The sequence below is a fragment of the Globicephala melas genome, chromosome 17 (assembly GCF_963455315.2).
Source record: "Globicephala melas chromosome 17, mGloMel1.2, whole genome shotgun sequence".
NCBI lineage: Eukaryota > Metazoa > Chordata > Mammalia > Artiodactyla > Delphinidae > Globicephala > Globicephala melas.
In genome coordinates this window covers 8,265,031-8,280,833 of record NC_083330.1, presented here as the reverse complement: position 1 = coordinate 8,280,833, position 15,803 = coordinate 8,265,031, and the positions used below count along the sequence as shown (strand labels likewise).

The 15,803-nt window shown below is 42.1% G+C and overlaps 1 protein-coding gene across 6 annotated transcripts in view; it reads left to right on the top strand.

Annotated features, from left to right (window-relative positions):
- Window positions 1-15,803, top strand: part of ASPH (aspartate beta-hydroxylase) — a 243,162-nt gene that overhangs the window by 148,819 nt on the left and 78,540 nt on the right. For all 6 annotated transcript variants that reach the window (XM_060287666.1, XM_030859675.2, XM_060287664.1 and 3 more), the window contains 5 exons: window positions 135-221; window positions 7,757-7,907; window positions 10,612-10,748; window positions 13,264-13,362; window positions 15,383-15,472. In XM_060287666.1, coding sequence (XP_060143649.1) covers window positions 135-221; window positions 7,757-7,907; window positions 10,612-10,748; window positions 13,264-13,362; window positions 15,383-15,472 — 564 coding nt within the window. The remainder of the gene's footprint in view (window positions 1-134; window positions 222-7,756; window positions 7,908-10,611; window positions 10,749-13,263; window positions 13,363-15,382; window positions 15,473-15,803) is intronic.

The window sequence follows — 15,803 nt, the reverse complement described above, 5'->3', positions numbered from 1 at the left end:
GATAAAATTGTCTTAAACTCAGAAAGGAGTCCAGGAAATTTTGACAAAATTACTTGGTGAATATTAAATGACTATATTGAATAACATTATGCATTTGAATTTATTGTATGTATATAATTGCCTCTTCCTAACAGGGAAAAATTGAGGAAGCAGTGCATGCGTTTGAAGAACTGGTTCAGAAGTACCCTCAGAGTCCAGGAGCGCGATACGGGAAAGCAAAGGTATGCTGAAACCTTGCTACTTAGGACACTGTTTTGATGTCCTTATGCTCTGTATAATTGGATTTTCAAACCCAGTGTTTGCATTTTATTTTTCCTTTCTAACTTGTATAGAGAATCAATTTCTCATGCATATACATAAATTCAAGCAAGAAATACAGTTTTAAATAAGACAATTAATTATTGCTATTTTGTATCATGAATTTAGTAACATTTTTTGCTCCCCCTCCATCTGGCTTCTCTCCGGTTTTGAAAAGAAAATAAAGAATAACACTTTAGTCACTGATTTCCCATCATCCTCATTTTGTTCCATTTAGACCCACCACCTAGTTTTTACTTCAGGCTCCTTAGAGGTTTAAGAACCTCATTTTATCACTAGAGGTTGCAAAGTGTGCTTAGAAAAGACTTTTAAAATATAAAGTGGGATGGACTTTGTTCTCTGTGTAGTGTCTGTCAGCTGACTCATTTCTTACCCCTTACTTTCTCCCCAGCGCCTTCCCCACCTTCTCCTTTCTTTCTTTTTTTTTTAGTTAATTAATTTATTTACTTTTGGCTGCATTGGGTGTTCGTTGGGTTGCGCGGGCTTCTCATTGCAGTGGCTTCTCTTGTTGTGGAGCACGGGCTCTAGGCTCGAGGGCTTTAGTAGTAGTGGCTCTCGGGCTCTAGAGCGCAGGCTCAGTAGTTGTGGTGCACGGGCTTAGTTGCTCCGTGGCATGTGGGATCTTCCCGGACCAGGGCTCGAACCTGTGTCCCCCGCATTAGCAGGCGGATTCTCAACCACTACCTTCTCCTTTCTCATTGGACTTTCTCCATCCTCCAGCTCCTCAATTCATGAAGCTTTTCCACGTCCTTCTGTAGCTGGGAAACCCTCTGTGGGCCACATTCTGTTTTAGGTCCTGGGATTTATCATGAAGAACACTCTCGAGGTCTGTGTCCTTGTGGAGCTTATATTCCAATGGAAGATATTTTTAAAGTTTCTTACTCAAGTTTTTTGTAGTGAAAGGCCGCTCTGCGGTAGGCCTATTGTAGGCATCGCAGGCACAGCCATCAGCAAAGCACATGGTGTTTTCATTGTAATGGAGAAGACAGTGCATGAGACATAGAAGAAAGTCTCTTGCTTGCTACTGGATACTTTGTCAGGAGACAAAAATAAAGAAGAGCACAGCCACAGGATGTGTGAGGGGGGTGAAATTTTGGATAGGGTGGAAGGAAAATATCTCACCGAGGAGGTGATGTTTGAGCAAACCCCTGAAAGTCTTTATAAATAAATATGTATTTAAAGAATATTAGAAGGGTTAAAAACAAATGTATGAGAATATCTTACATGATAATACCTGCTCTAGAGAAAAGAAGGTCATGGAATAAAGAACATGTTATTATGATATTTTGTTTGTAGGTGGTGTGATTGAGAGTGACACAGCAACACTTATGATAATAAGGTGATCAGCAAAGGCCTCCCTAGGGAGGTGACAAGTGGCTGAAACATGTCAAGGTCAAGGAAGGAGCTGTCCAGGCAGAGGGAAGAAGGGGGGGCAAAGGCCGTGATGCAGGGAATCAGCCTTGGCTTGACTGGAAGGACAGGAGCAGGGGCGTGCTGAGGGAGGTGACACGGGCAGGCGGGACCAGGGCCCCTCAGGTTGTATTCTCTGTGCACTGGGGGCCCTTGGAGGTTTTGTGCGTGGGTGTGCCCGTCTGGTTCTTTTTTTGTTTGTTTTTGTTTTTTGCGGTACGTGGGCCTCTCACTGTTGTGGCCTCTCCCGTTGCGGAGCACAGGCTCCGGACGCGCAGGCTCAGCGGCCATGGCTCACGGGCCCAGCTGCTCCGCGGCATGTGGGATCTTCTGGGACCGGGGCACGAACCCGTGTCCCCTGCATCGGCAGGCGGACTCTCAACCACTGTGCCACCAGGGAAGCCCTGGTTGTTTTTTTTAATAACGATCACTTTGGTTGCTTGGTGGAGAATGGATTCTGGTGGCACAAGTAGAAGCCAGAAGAATAGGAGACCATTGCAGGTGCCCTCGAGAAGCGCTGGCTCAGACTGTGGTCGTGGCCATGGAGACGGAGCAGTGGACAAGGGCAGAGCTGAGAGGTCTTGATGATGGATTAGATGTAAGGGTCAGAGAGAAGACTGGAGGGTGACTTCAGATTTTCCGCTCCATGCGGCTTGCTGGGTTCCAGACCAAGGATGGAAACCAGGCCCCCTGCAGTGGAAGTGCGGAGTCCTAACCACTGGACTGCCAGGGAATTCCCAACTTCAGGGTTTTTGGTTAAGCCATCTAAGGAAAGGATAGTGCCAGGTGGAGGAACAGGTTTGGGGTGGTACAAAATCAAGCATTCGCATTTGGTCCTGTGAAGTTTGTGATGCCTATTAGAGACGCAAGTGCACCTGTCAAATAGACGGTCGGAGATATGTAGTCTGGAACTCTGGGTAAAATCCAGGGCTGATGTACAAATGTCAGGCAGTAAAGCTCCTCCAGCCCTGCCTGGGGGGATGAGACTGTCAGCCCTGCTGGGAAATGGCAGATGCAGAGCTGCAGAAATTTTCCAGACCCAGGAGAAGCTGACAACACCCCTTTGGAGGGGGCAATGCCGTCACTTGTGGGTCACACTCACATGGAAACTAACGCATCTGGAGATAAAACGAGTGTGCTTTGCTCTGAACTAAAGGTGGCAACCACTTGAAATCCAGATGCTTAAATTCTTCCTATCTCCCCCTTAAAAACTTATTAATTAAATTTGTATTAATTCAGTTTTAATAAATTAAATTTGTGAAAATTTAATGCAAAGAAGCTCCTTTTATCCATGGTGCAATACAGACTAGGTTTAGCAGACAGCAACTGTATCATTTCTATAAATTAATTTGGTCAGTAATCCTCCAAAATTGCTAAATTGTATTGCTATTAAGCAAGAGAGAATATATTTATTACCAAAAGATGGTGCCTATTCAAATAAGTGATGTGCTTTGCCACTAGTCCCGGCAGTTATTTGATTATGGAAAAGCATATTAACTCAAAAGAATAATGATTGGGCCAAATGCTCATCATGGCAAAAACGGTTCATGCTTTAGAATTTTTCTTTGTATGTGATGTTAATTGCAGGTACCAAGGTCTAAATAAATGCATTACTTTTTACACGCGGCACTTGCTATATTTATACCCTTATTTACGGTCAGAATTTGAGATTTATGCCTCAGCAATATTTTTTATCTCTAAACTATTATGCTACAAGGTGTTATCAATATTAATGCAAAATTTAAGCGTGGTAAATTAAATTCTAATAGAATAATTTAAAAGAAAGCTTAAATTTGTAGGAGTTTTAAAAATAAAAGTTCAACAGAAGACGGATTTTGTAAGGAGGAGTACGTGATGACTTTTTCGTTCTTTGTTAGCAGATTAAACAATTACTTTGGAACATCCCAACAAGTTTTTCAAATTCAGCAACATTAAGTTAAATAGAAACTACAGTATCTGTCATTTCTAAAGTAGCACTGGGGCTTCCCTGGGGGCGCAGAGGTTGCGAGCCCGCCTGCCAGTGCGGGGCACACGGGTCGGAGCCCTGGTCCGGGAAGATCCCACAAGCCGCGGAGCAGCTAGGTCTGTGTGCAACAACTACTGAGCCTGCACTCTAGAGCCCGTGAGCCACAACTACTGAAGCCCGCATGCCCTAGAGCCCGTGCTCCGCAACAAGAGAAGCCACGGCAATGAGAAGCCCGTGCACCGCAACAAGAGAAGCCACCGCAATGAGAAGCCCGCGCACCGCAACCAAGAGTAGCCCCCGCTCGCCGCAAGCAGAGAAAGCCCGCGCGCAGCAACGAAGACCCAACGCAGCCAATAAATAAATAAATAATAAAATACATGAAAAAAAAAGTAGCACTGATAGTGTCTTATTCTTTGGATTACTGTGAAAACCAATTTTGACCAAGTTCCTTGAACATCAGACACAAAATTATGAGCTCAATTCACTTTATGATCTTACAAAAACCATTAGTGCCTCTCAGGCAGAAAATGCCACATCTCAGGCATCTTCAGGCATCTTCCTGCCACAAATAGGAAGGTTGGATGGGGAATTCATTTGAATCAACAAACGTCTTTCTGATGTTAATGTCCTGTAGCAAATGCTCAGTTTCAGGGCAAATCCTTTATCTACAGATGCTAAACTAATCAATATCAATCAATTTTGATACTCAAAGCAAAGCCTATATCAGTTTTGTTTAAGAGACTTTGAAGAAATGTACTATTTTAACACTCATGTTAAAATTCCATTTCCGGAAGTTCTAAAATGTTTATACTTCATTAAAGTGAAGAACCTTGAAGATGGAGGAGGGAAAGGAACAAGGCATGTAGTTGTATCATCTGTCTCTCATTTCAGATTGAGTTTAGTTAAGATATTTATTCCCCTCTATATAGAGAATGATGTCTCGGTCGACATTTGCCCTTGAACTAACCTTGAAGAGACCCTCCAGTTCCAGGATCTGTTTGGTAGCGTGAAGAGGCTACCAAATGAAGAAGGTGAACAAGGTGGTCTCAGAAGGGCTCTCTCAGCTCTAGGACTCTGGCATTCTATGACATCATCTATGAACGATCATGTTTGGGAGAGTTAACTCACCATAGCCAAACTCACAAGAAACTGATGCTTAAACAGAAAAGCCAGCGTATGAATGTATAGAAGGCCATGCAGTCAGGATGACCAATACAGGATATTGACATTGGACTTTCTCTCCTGGTAGATAAGTCTACTCTGGAGACCATTTGCAGATATGAACAGATTGTTGTATATTCTGAAGCTTTTTTTTTCCCCCCCGTCAAGCACAGGTGAATTGCCCTTTTCTAATCTAGAGATTTTCATCCTGTCAATTTTCCTTTATCATAAAACTGTCCACTGTCCGTCACCACTGATTCAATTCCTGCCCTTATCATCTTGGGAAACTTACCCTTATCAGTAAATATTAACAGGTTCTTTCTTTGATGTGATATTTTATGAAAAGCTTCCCACAGGTATCTTACTTTATCAATTTGTGCTGATTCTTGCTAGTTTTTCATTTTGGGGTGGAGGAGGGATGTATCATTTCCTTACTGTGTCCTCAAGCTGTGGAGTTAGACTTTGTTTGGTTTCTGCAGGCATCTACATACTGCCTACAGCACACACTTTGTTTTAACAAGGTAAACATGTTAAATAGGATATTCTGAGAAAAAATTACACATGCTACTTTTAGCATCTATATCGTTTTTTTCTCAAATGGTATGCTTCAAACTGTAGTCTACTAAATCTGATGAGATTTTTTTTTTTTTGTAAGGTTCTTTTTTTTTTTTTTTTGCTGTACGCGGGCCTCTCACTGTTGTGGCCTCTCCCGTTGTGGAGCACAGGCTCTGGACGCACAGGCTCAGCGGCCATGGCTCACGGGCCCAGCCGTTCCGCGGCATGTGGGATCCTCCCGGACCGGGGCATGAACCCGTGTCCCCTGCATCGGCAGGCGGACTCTCAACCACCGCGCCACCAGGGAAGCCCCCTCTGATGAGATTTTGATGACCATTTTACAGTTCGCCCCTCTCTTCCTACCTCTAATGTTTCAGTCCCTGTTCTTGTGGCTGTTAGCATGGATGAACTGCTCTGGTCCCTTTCCCATCCCCTCTCACCTGCTGAAGGACATCATTCTAATTTTTGTGTCCCCTGCATCATCAGATTTCCGCCCTCTACAGGGTCTTCTGCATCAGCTTAGAAACATGGTGTAATATTTCCCATTGTTAAAAAACACTCCCTTGTCTCCACATTACCCTCCAGTTACTGGCCCATTTTTCTGCTCCCCTTTACGCCAAAACTCCTTGAAAGAGGTGTGTTCACCTCCTTCCCTCCTGTTTTCTCTTGAGCCTCTCAGCTGTGGGTCCCCAGCAGCCCCATGGAAATGCTCTTGCTGGGACCCTCAGAGGCATCACATTGTCCCCAATCCAGAGTGATCTAGTTTCAGTTCTCATCTTGTTCAACCTGACAGACACTTCTGATACAATTGATCACTCCCTCTCGATACCTTTTGTCACTTGGCCTCCAGAATACCACTTTTTAAATTGTTATTTTCTTCTCTCTTGCTTCCGTCCTTTTTGCTGGTCCTATCCTGGTCCTTTCTGACCTCTGATGACCTTGAAATCTTGCAGCACTTTAGAGTTCTGTTCTTGGACCTCTTCTTTGCTCTGTCTACACTCACAGCTGCATCTAGCTTCTTCGCTCTAAGTACCCTCTCTATCCTCGATGATTCCCCAGCGTTTCTCTCACTCTGACCTCTCTCCTGAACCCCAGACACATGTAGGCACCTTTCTATCCATATCTCCACTTGGGTACCTAATAGACATTGAAGCTTAAATTTGTCCAAAACTGAACTCCTGATCCCATATTCCTACAAACCTGCTTCTTTCTGCTCTAGCTTCCCATTCTCAGGAATGACAGTTCCAACTGGTCACTGCTCAAGCCAAAAATGTTGAATTCATCCTCGACTTCTCTCTCCCTTTCTCTTATACTCTACATTCAGACCATCTGCAAGTCTGTTGGCTTTGACTTTCAAAATGTACCTGTAATCCGACCACCTCTTACCACCTCATTACTGCTACCCTAGTCCAAGTTGCCATCACCCCTTGTCTTGATTCCTGCCAGAATGTCCTAACTGGGATCTCCACTCTTCCCTTTACCCACCTCTGTCTATTCTTCACATCACTGCCAGTGTCCTTTCAACTCATACAGGAGATCACGTCAAAAACCGTCAGTGTCTTCCCTTCTCAGGTAGAGGTAGTGTAGTAGGATTGGCAGTGGCTTGCTAGGCTCTTCATTACCCGGTGCCCCACCCCCCATCAGTCTCCTCCTAGCTCCCCTTCAACGTACCAGCCTTTCCTCTATTCCTCACTTCTGCCTCAGGGCCCTTGCTCTTGCTGTCCTCTCTGCCTGGAATGTTCTTCTCCCAGGTATTTTCGTGCCTCACTACTTTCATGTCATCTCTGATCATCCCGATTAAACTAGCATCCTTCCTGCCACCCCACTCTCAGTACACAGAAGCCTACATTATTTTTATCCACAGCACTTACGGCCACAAGACACATGATACTTTTATTTGTATCTTGACTTTCCCTTCTAGAACGAAGCAAAATGAGAAAAGGGCTTTGTCTGTTTTGTTCAATTTGTCTGCCACCTGTCTAGAACAGAATATAGTTGTTGAAGGAATGAATGAACACAGGAATAACCTAGTGAAAGAACAGGAACTGTGGACTGGAGTTCTGTCTATTAATGATGTATAACAGGATATAAATTCCATCAGCCCTCACATATATTAGTCTTGCTTTTATGATACCCTTTCTCATCTGTAGCTTAGTAGCTAATTTTTCTTCATATTATTAAAATAACATGCTATGTTGCTTTCCTTTATTTTTTTAATCCTTGACAAAAAGAAAATTTGAATTTGTCTTGAATTACTTTTAAAGCATGTCCCAAAGTCGACTTTTCATAACTATTTTGAGCAACTGCAAATACAGCTTGTCCTGGGACATTTCTCCCTCCCTCTAGTGTGAAGATGATTTGGCTGAGAAAAGGAGGAGCAATGAGGTTCTGCGCAGGGCCATCCAAACCTACCAAGAGGTGGCCAGCCTGCCTGACGTCCCCGCAGACCTGGTGAAGCTGAGCTTGAGGCGGCGGTCAGACAGACAGCAATTTCTAGGTGAAATGGAGTAAGAATCAGTTCAGTGGCAATCAATGGCGTGCTTTTATCTGGAAAGACCTGCAGGCTGTGTATACTTTTAGAAGAGTTTAGTTACATGGAAGGAAACCTGAGTTTTATAACTAATTTCAGGCAACTTCTCTGATTGTGTCAGACTGAAAGAGTAATCCTTCTTAATTACAAAGATGCACATGGTACTTTGCCGCTTACCCATCCCCCCCACACACACTTTAAGGAGGAGGCAAATGGAATTCTGAGAGGTTGGATACGTTGCCTAAGGGATCATAGCTAATAAATTAAAAGGTCTGCAGTCAAAAACTTCCTATCATGCCAAATTCTTCTTTTCTCTCTTAACGATAACCGACTGATTCATGGTGGCTGAAATCATCAGTGCAACAGTTTTTATGGAGGAATGTTAGGAGTTCTAAGCACTCTAAAAATTTTACCTGTAAGTTTTGACTCTATACTAAAGAAAATGATAGAAAAAAAATTTTTTTAATCACTAAGTAAATTTGCAAATGCTTTGAAAAGAGCAGCATAAAGCATCCTTTCTAACTGACCCAGGATCCCAGTGCCAAAGGCAAGGGAGACTCCCTGTACCCTAACTTCATTATAACCAGGCCAGTGATTGGTTCTCTCTCACCTAAAACGCCATCGGTAAGCCAGGAGGGAAGAATCTAAGCTATGTATAACCCCTAAGGTGGGTTCTCTGCTGGCTGGATAAGTTATGTAGACAAATTATCTCGATTACACTAGGAAGTGCTCATAAAAGTAATATCCAAAGTCAACTGAACTTTATATCAAGGATAAGAATTAAAGGTAGTTGTGTTGCTTTGGTAGATAAGTAAAATCTGTGACAGGAGTAGAACCTAAGCGATGATTGGAAACTAGAAGGAATGGTCTTATTCTAGAAGAATGGACTTATATTCATAAGGGCCAGTCCTGGGGAAGGAAAACATACAGCACACATACAGGATGGAAAAGGCAAGGCTGGGGCTGCATGGAGGCGCTCGCCGTGGGCGCAAAATCAGTGTCACTGAGTTGTCCTCTCTCCTAGGGCTCTGACATGGCTTGCTTAGCACTGCGGATTTTTTACAGTAATTTTAATTTTTTTTTAAATGTATAAAATATGCATCTTGATGACTGAATTTTTGGTGCCCTCTTCAACTTTGCCTCTCTTGCCTCACCCTATTCCTGGCCCAGAGGAAAGACAGCCCACCAGTAGACTTAACCTTCTTTGGAAACAGTCCTTCGGTATTGGAATATAGTCTTTCCTCCGAATGAGAATGAGGCAAGTTCACTAGAGGAGGGACTCGTGTGCAGACTAGGTGGTGAAGTCCCTTGCGATTCAAAGTGGGAGAAGATTTGGAGATTGGACGCCAGTCCCCACACTCCCCTCTTCCTGGTTGGCAAAGTCAGTATTCATTGCAGTGGTGCAGGAAGGCTTCCTGGAGGAGGTGGCGTTTAGCTGACCTTTGAAGTTGGGCTACCATTTGAGAGGGCAGTCTTCTCAGGAGAGGAGAACTTTCAAAACAAAGTCATGGAAGCAGATGCAAACTATTACATATAGGATGGATAAACAACAATGTCCTACTGTATAGCACAGGCAGCTATATTCAGTATCCTGTGATAAACCATAATGGAAAGAATATTAAAAAAAAAAAAGTGGAAGGGGCGGGGAGGACATGGCAGCAGGACGGACTCTCACCTGGGCCTTTGTCCTTTGTTGTTTATCTATTTTATATAGAGTGGTGTGTATATGTTAACCCCAAACTCCTAGTTTATCTCCTGCCCCTTCCCCTTTGGTAACCATAAATTTGTGGTTCAACAGGGGAAGTTTAAAAGCATCAGAAAAGTGAGCCCAAGTGGGGCAGGTGGGGGAGGAGGGGTACACCATCCCAGACTGGTGAGGAACGGGGAGCAGCCCGTGGGGTGAGTTGGTGGTGGTTTATGCCGAACAGTTTTTCTATTACTGGAGCGTCCAAATGCATTCGCTTATCGATGGTCCTACCATGTCTTGTCTGCTTTTCAGTTTGTGGTCAACAAAGCCCTTTAGGTAATTAACTTTGTCACGTGGCCTCTCATTTTGCACATTCTCCCTTATACAATTTGTCTTTCCAACTGTGGTGAGGAGTGATGACAGTTGGCTCCTGAAATCTTCAATGTGCATCCAACGGCCTTAAAAACAACTTGAAGCTGGGTTTTCATGACTCGTGTGTGCATAGGCCCCTGTCGTCCACCAGAGGGTCCCCTAATACTGGATGATGTCTCCTTTGCTCCAGGACTAGGTCATTACTGAGAGAAGAGGACAGCATAGTACTCTTATTTGCCTGTCCTGTAGTCATAATTTTAATTATAATAAATCAAAAATATCCCAGTAAACATTTTTCAATAAGGAACTGGTAACTAAAACTTTCTTAAGAGGGAATTTGACATAAAAGGGGAAATGTTGACAAATTTAGAAAATAGGAGTGTCTTCAAAGGATTTATAATCAGCATTATATTCAGTATCTATTTATGGGAGTGACTGATGCCTCTGCAGCTGCAGGGTGAAATTCTAATAGGTACTTAGCCATCAGTATATAGAATCAGATTTAAGCTGGTCCTCAGGCTCTGTTGAGTAGTCTCTTATGATTTGTAGTCTCAATACAGAGGTGTACAGAATCTGCTTTTATTTCTATTTTTTTTTCTTTCCACCAATCAGGTCACATGAGGGGTTCCCTGCTCACTCTGCAGAAATTAGTTCAACTATTTCCTGATGACACTTCCTTAAAGAATGACCTTGGAGTGGGGTACCTCTTGATAGGAGATAATGATAGTGCCAAGAAGGTTTATGAAGAGGTAAGCAAGCAGCAATTTGCTACTAACAATTAATCAAATTATTTTGAACATGAGGTTCTTATGTTATTTGTAAATTGCGTTTAATACACCTAATCACTCAATCTCTTTAAGTTAAATCAAATTTGTCTCATTATAGTTGACATATCCTAAATTTTTTTATCTCCTTTTTTTCCCACTTCATCAGAAGATTTTAAATTTTAGTTAACACTTGGTACATCAAAACCTTCAACCTATAATTGTGATTTTTTTTTTTTTTTTTTTTGCGGTACACGGGCCTCTCACTGTTGTGGCCTCTCCCGTTGCGGAGCAGAGGCTCCGGATGCGCAGGCTCAGCGGCCACGGCTCACGGGCCCAGCCGCTCCACGGCATGTGGGATCTTCCCAGACCGGGGCACGAACCCGTGTCCCCTGTATCGGCAGGCGGACTCTCAACCACTGTGCCACCAGGGAAGCCCACTTGTGATCTTTTTAAAACTTATATATTGATATTTATCAGTCCACAAGCAGCCTTTCTAAAAGTGTTCTTTATGATAGGAAAAGGAACTGAAAAACTTATGAGCTTAAACTCATGAACTTAAAAACACATAATCTTGTACGTTTTTTACTAAAAGACCAAACTAGAGAGAGATTACAGAATGCAAGCCTTTTGAGCACATGGAATAAATGACGCACCTTTCAGAGGGCACTGACTACCTGATCTTCTGGCAAGGATACCTTTAAAAGGATGTCTGCCTTATCATGGATGCTCTAATGAATAACTGCTAAGTCGCAAGTGACTATGTAATCTAGAGAACTATGACTCCTTCAAGCAATGAGGGGCGTCGTTTGGTACAAGTTAAACAGGATACCAAATGAACTTTGAAGCTGGACCAAGTTAATGCATCTGTAAAAGAAAGATGGACACGTTGACTCGTTATTCTTTACTTTAGGCCTCGGGATCAGTGGTTTTCAGGCTGGTGCACTTTGCATCAAAATGCAGATGTCCCTACTCAGTAGAGACGATATGAGTCCTTCTGTTTTTAAAATGCTGTCAGGTGTAGTGATTTCATACTCAGTCTCGAGACTGGGTCCACCCACAAAGTGGTGCTTTCCTCCTTTTATTGCCGTTGGTCCCATAATTGGGGATCACTGGATTTGAGTGAAATCTGAGTGAAATCGAACCCCTTTGGGTTTTGCATAGAGGAGGGATAAAATCTGACTTAGGATTTAGTGTGTCCTTTCAGGACCCACGTGGAGAATGGGTTACAGGAGAGTGGGGCTGGGGTTCAGAGGATCGGCAGTTAGGAGGCTCCTGTAAGAAGGTAGCAGAGAGAGGCTAGACTTGGACCAGGATGGCAGCGGTGGAGGAGGTGACAAGGAGTTTGATTCTGAATATATTGTGATGGTATCATTGGCTGGATTTGCTAGTGGATGAGGTACAGGCGCAGATGCAAGCTGGAAAACACTAAAATATTGGCAGGGTGCACTGTGGACTCACCAAGAGTATGGGGTCCCTGCCCAGCACACTTACTCCTTCTGTGTAAAAGATCCCATGACTCCCTTTTCCTACTCAGGCTCAAGGAGGAAGAGAAGCTGTAGGATAGTCATCTTTTCTCTACATGCGTTCAGCTCAAACCTTCTTCACCCTTCACTCTTGGTCTAAAGCAGCTTCCCAAGTTGAATGTTGTTTTGGTTTCTCACTGCTCATATTTACTTTAGAGGCATTTTGCATAATTTATCTTTAATCATAGTAAATGCATACGATAATAAACCATGATCTGATTGATATTAAATATTTACCTGGCTTTTATCACAGAATATTGGATTTGGTCACCACTTTATCCTCAGTCCTTAAAATAGTTTGGGTGTTCAAGAAATTTATGATGGATCGTGATATATTTTCAATGCAAATCTAAATTTTCTCGTAATTAAGGCAATGTATAAAGCATGTACATAAAGAAATGTATAATAACCATTTGGAGTTGACTTCAAGTGAAGGTAATTTAAAGCAGTTTTTTTTTTTTTTTTTTTTGGCGGTACGCGGGCCTCTCACCGTTGAGGCCTCTCCCGTTGTGGAGCACAGGCTCAGCGGCCATGGCTCACGGGCCCAGCCACTCCACGGCATGTGGGATCTTCCCGGACCGGGGCACGAACCTGTGTCCCCTGCATCGGCAGGCAGACTCCCAACCACTGTGCCACCAGGGAAGCCCCCTAAAGGAGTTTTTCCTGATCACTACAAAAATACTGAAGTCATGAAATTGACAGAGGTTTTGCTGATTTGCATTGTTAAAGCGATGCTTTAATGGTCATTGCCTTTTCATTCATTTCTTCATTCTTGGAGAACATTTTGAGTTGAGGGGAATTGGGGCCATTTAAGCCTAAGATATTGCAATGAGACAAAACACTATAGCATTTTAAGCTATAACATCATAATCCAGTCCAAGTACTGTACAGCAAAGCTAATTAAAATTTGTTTTGATGGTCATTTGTAGAATTCATAGTCCATCACAATAGCTTTTTGTTTTCTTTGAGTTTAGGTTCTGAATGTGACGCCTGATGACGGTTTTGCTAAAGTGCATTATGGCTTTATTCTGAAGGCACAGAACAAGATCGCTGAGAGCATCCCCTATCTAAAGGTAACTCCCTCCATTTTCCTCTTCTGATCCCTTTGAGTCAATTGGACACCCTTGATTATGTATTGTAGATTGATTGGCATGCACTGCTGACTCTTGTCAATGCTGAAATGTACACCCTTGGACCATGACATTCACAGACAGTGTGGACCTTCAGCATAGTCAAGAGTATCAGAGGTAGAAGTACCAACTATGTGAGCAGAGATTATTTGGAAAAACTTTTATGAAGAAATTCCTAAAACTGCAGTTGTTATTAGTTGATAAAATATTTTAAAATATGGACAATGTGTTAACTGTTACTTTTACAATTTAATTATACATTGAAATGACTTTGAACAGGGCTTATGGAAACCTTTACAAAGCAAGGTAACAAATGCAGACTGAATAGGTCAAATCCCCAAGAGCCTGATAGCCTTAAAGACTCAGATTAAAATATGCTATCATTTTTTTCTCACATAAAAATTGAAGTTCACCAGAATCACATTTCGTCTGGCTCAGGGGTCTCCAACAGAACTTACTGCCACAAAGGAAATGGTCTTTATTTGTATCCTCTAATATGGTAGCCACTAGCCGCACGTGACTGTTGAGCATCTAAAATGTGGCTGGTGTGACTGAGGAGCTGAATTTTTTATTTTAATTGTAATTTAAATAGTAACACTAGCTACTAGCTACCATATCAGCCAGGTAGCTGATTGACTACTTGTGAACTTTAAGTAGTACTTTTGTGATCCACCTTTGTGATCTCTTTCTTTCACATGACTTTGATCCGAGATCCCAAATAGCAACCCACTGATTGCAAGTAGCTTGCATGTTCTATTTGGCCAGCATAATTCTCTTAAAAACAATTTTAATTGCTTGCCTTAGTTGAAAATCTGAACATTTTATATAATCATGCAGATTTCTGGTGTCTCTGGAAAGTTCACATGTGGCCCACATCTCAGCACAGGAGCTGAGCAATGGTGTCCCCTTGAGGTGGGCATGCACCCCTTAGTCTGTCTTGGCTGTCACTGGGCCTCTGCAACCTGCCTGTTCCCTACCATAACCCTGTGGGCATGTGGGTTTTTCTGATTTAAAGTGTTCCCCTTAGATTTCCTTTCATATAATAAGGACCTAACAGTACTCTCCTGGCTCAGAGGTGAGGAAGTGGAGGGCAGGGTTGGTTAGTTAATGAGCAAAGGGGTGTTTATTTGAGTGTCAGTCAGTCAGGAGCCGAGATCACAGCTCTCCTCTCATGAGTGATGCTTCTGTTCTGTGCTATTTTCCAACATTATGCAAATAAAATTTCTTCTGAGTAAAAGATAACGGGCTCCTTGTGAAGAGGCCTCAAAGATGCAGTTTTTTAGACATTTAAATACGTTGTATCCTCATCCTTCTTTTACTTTTCTAAATTCACTCTCTTGCTTTAATATTTTCTCTTTCTGATTTTTACATAAATTTAAATTTCAGTTCTTTTGTGGACAGTGGGGATGGAAATCAGCTGAGTGTTTTAGGATAGGAGGTGTTTAATAAAATTAAAGATTTCAACTGGCTTTAACGCTGTTGTATGTTCTGTCAAAGATTTCATTGAAAAGTGAGGACACATTTGTTTTGAGTGGAAAAAAAATATCTTTTGCAGTTGGGTCTCTATCATTTCAAACATCTATGAGCAACTAACCATTTTGGTTCAGGGATAAAAAAGCCTCTAGATGACATATGGTCAGATTTGGAGAGCAAAATAAGTGTGATAGAAACTTGGACAAAGAAATCCTTTGAGATATTGAAATACGATTGCTCCTGCGGACACAGTTCACAAAGTGTCATACTGATTTTGTGGGGTATTCCACTGTTAATTGATGATGAATATATTGTTAAGTTGAAATTTATCACCTCCTTTTGGCTTTGCATTGTAAATGTTGACCAGTAACCTAATTGCCAAACTTTAATATTGAGGTGATTTTCTGATTCTTAGAAAACATTAAGTAAATCAATGAATTAAATCTGGTATTTAATTCTTTCATAAATACTGACACTGTCCTTTCTACAGGAAGGAATAGAATCTGGGGATCCTGGCACTGATGATGGGCGATTTTATTTCCACCTGGGGGATGCCATGCAAAGAGTTGGAAACAAAGAGGTAATGCATTCGTGAACTTTTTGTTCTCTTTAACAGAAGATAGAGGAAGGGGAAAGTATTTCTATGAGAGAGTTACAATTGAAAAAAATGTGTTAAGCGTAAACTTTTGAAGGTGGTGATTTAAACTTTTTGTAACAACCTAACAATTCTTACTAAATCCTATAAAGAATTTTGGGGATTTGACTTTTATAATTTCTTTCAAGGAAGTATCTGAATAATCATGAGTAGCCTGTAAATTAGTGTGCCTGTGTGTATGTCTGTGTGTGTATCTATAGAGATAGATATTGCCTTGAAAAAATATTTTTAAAATTATGAAATGAAGAGATGTGTT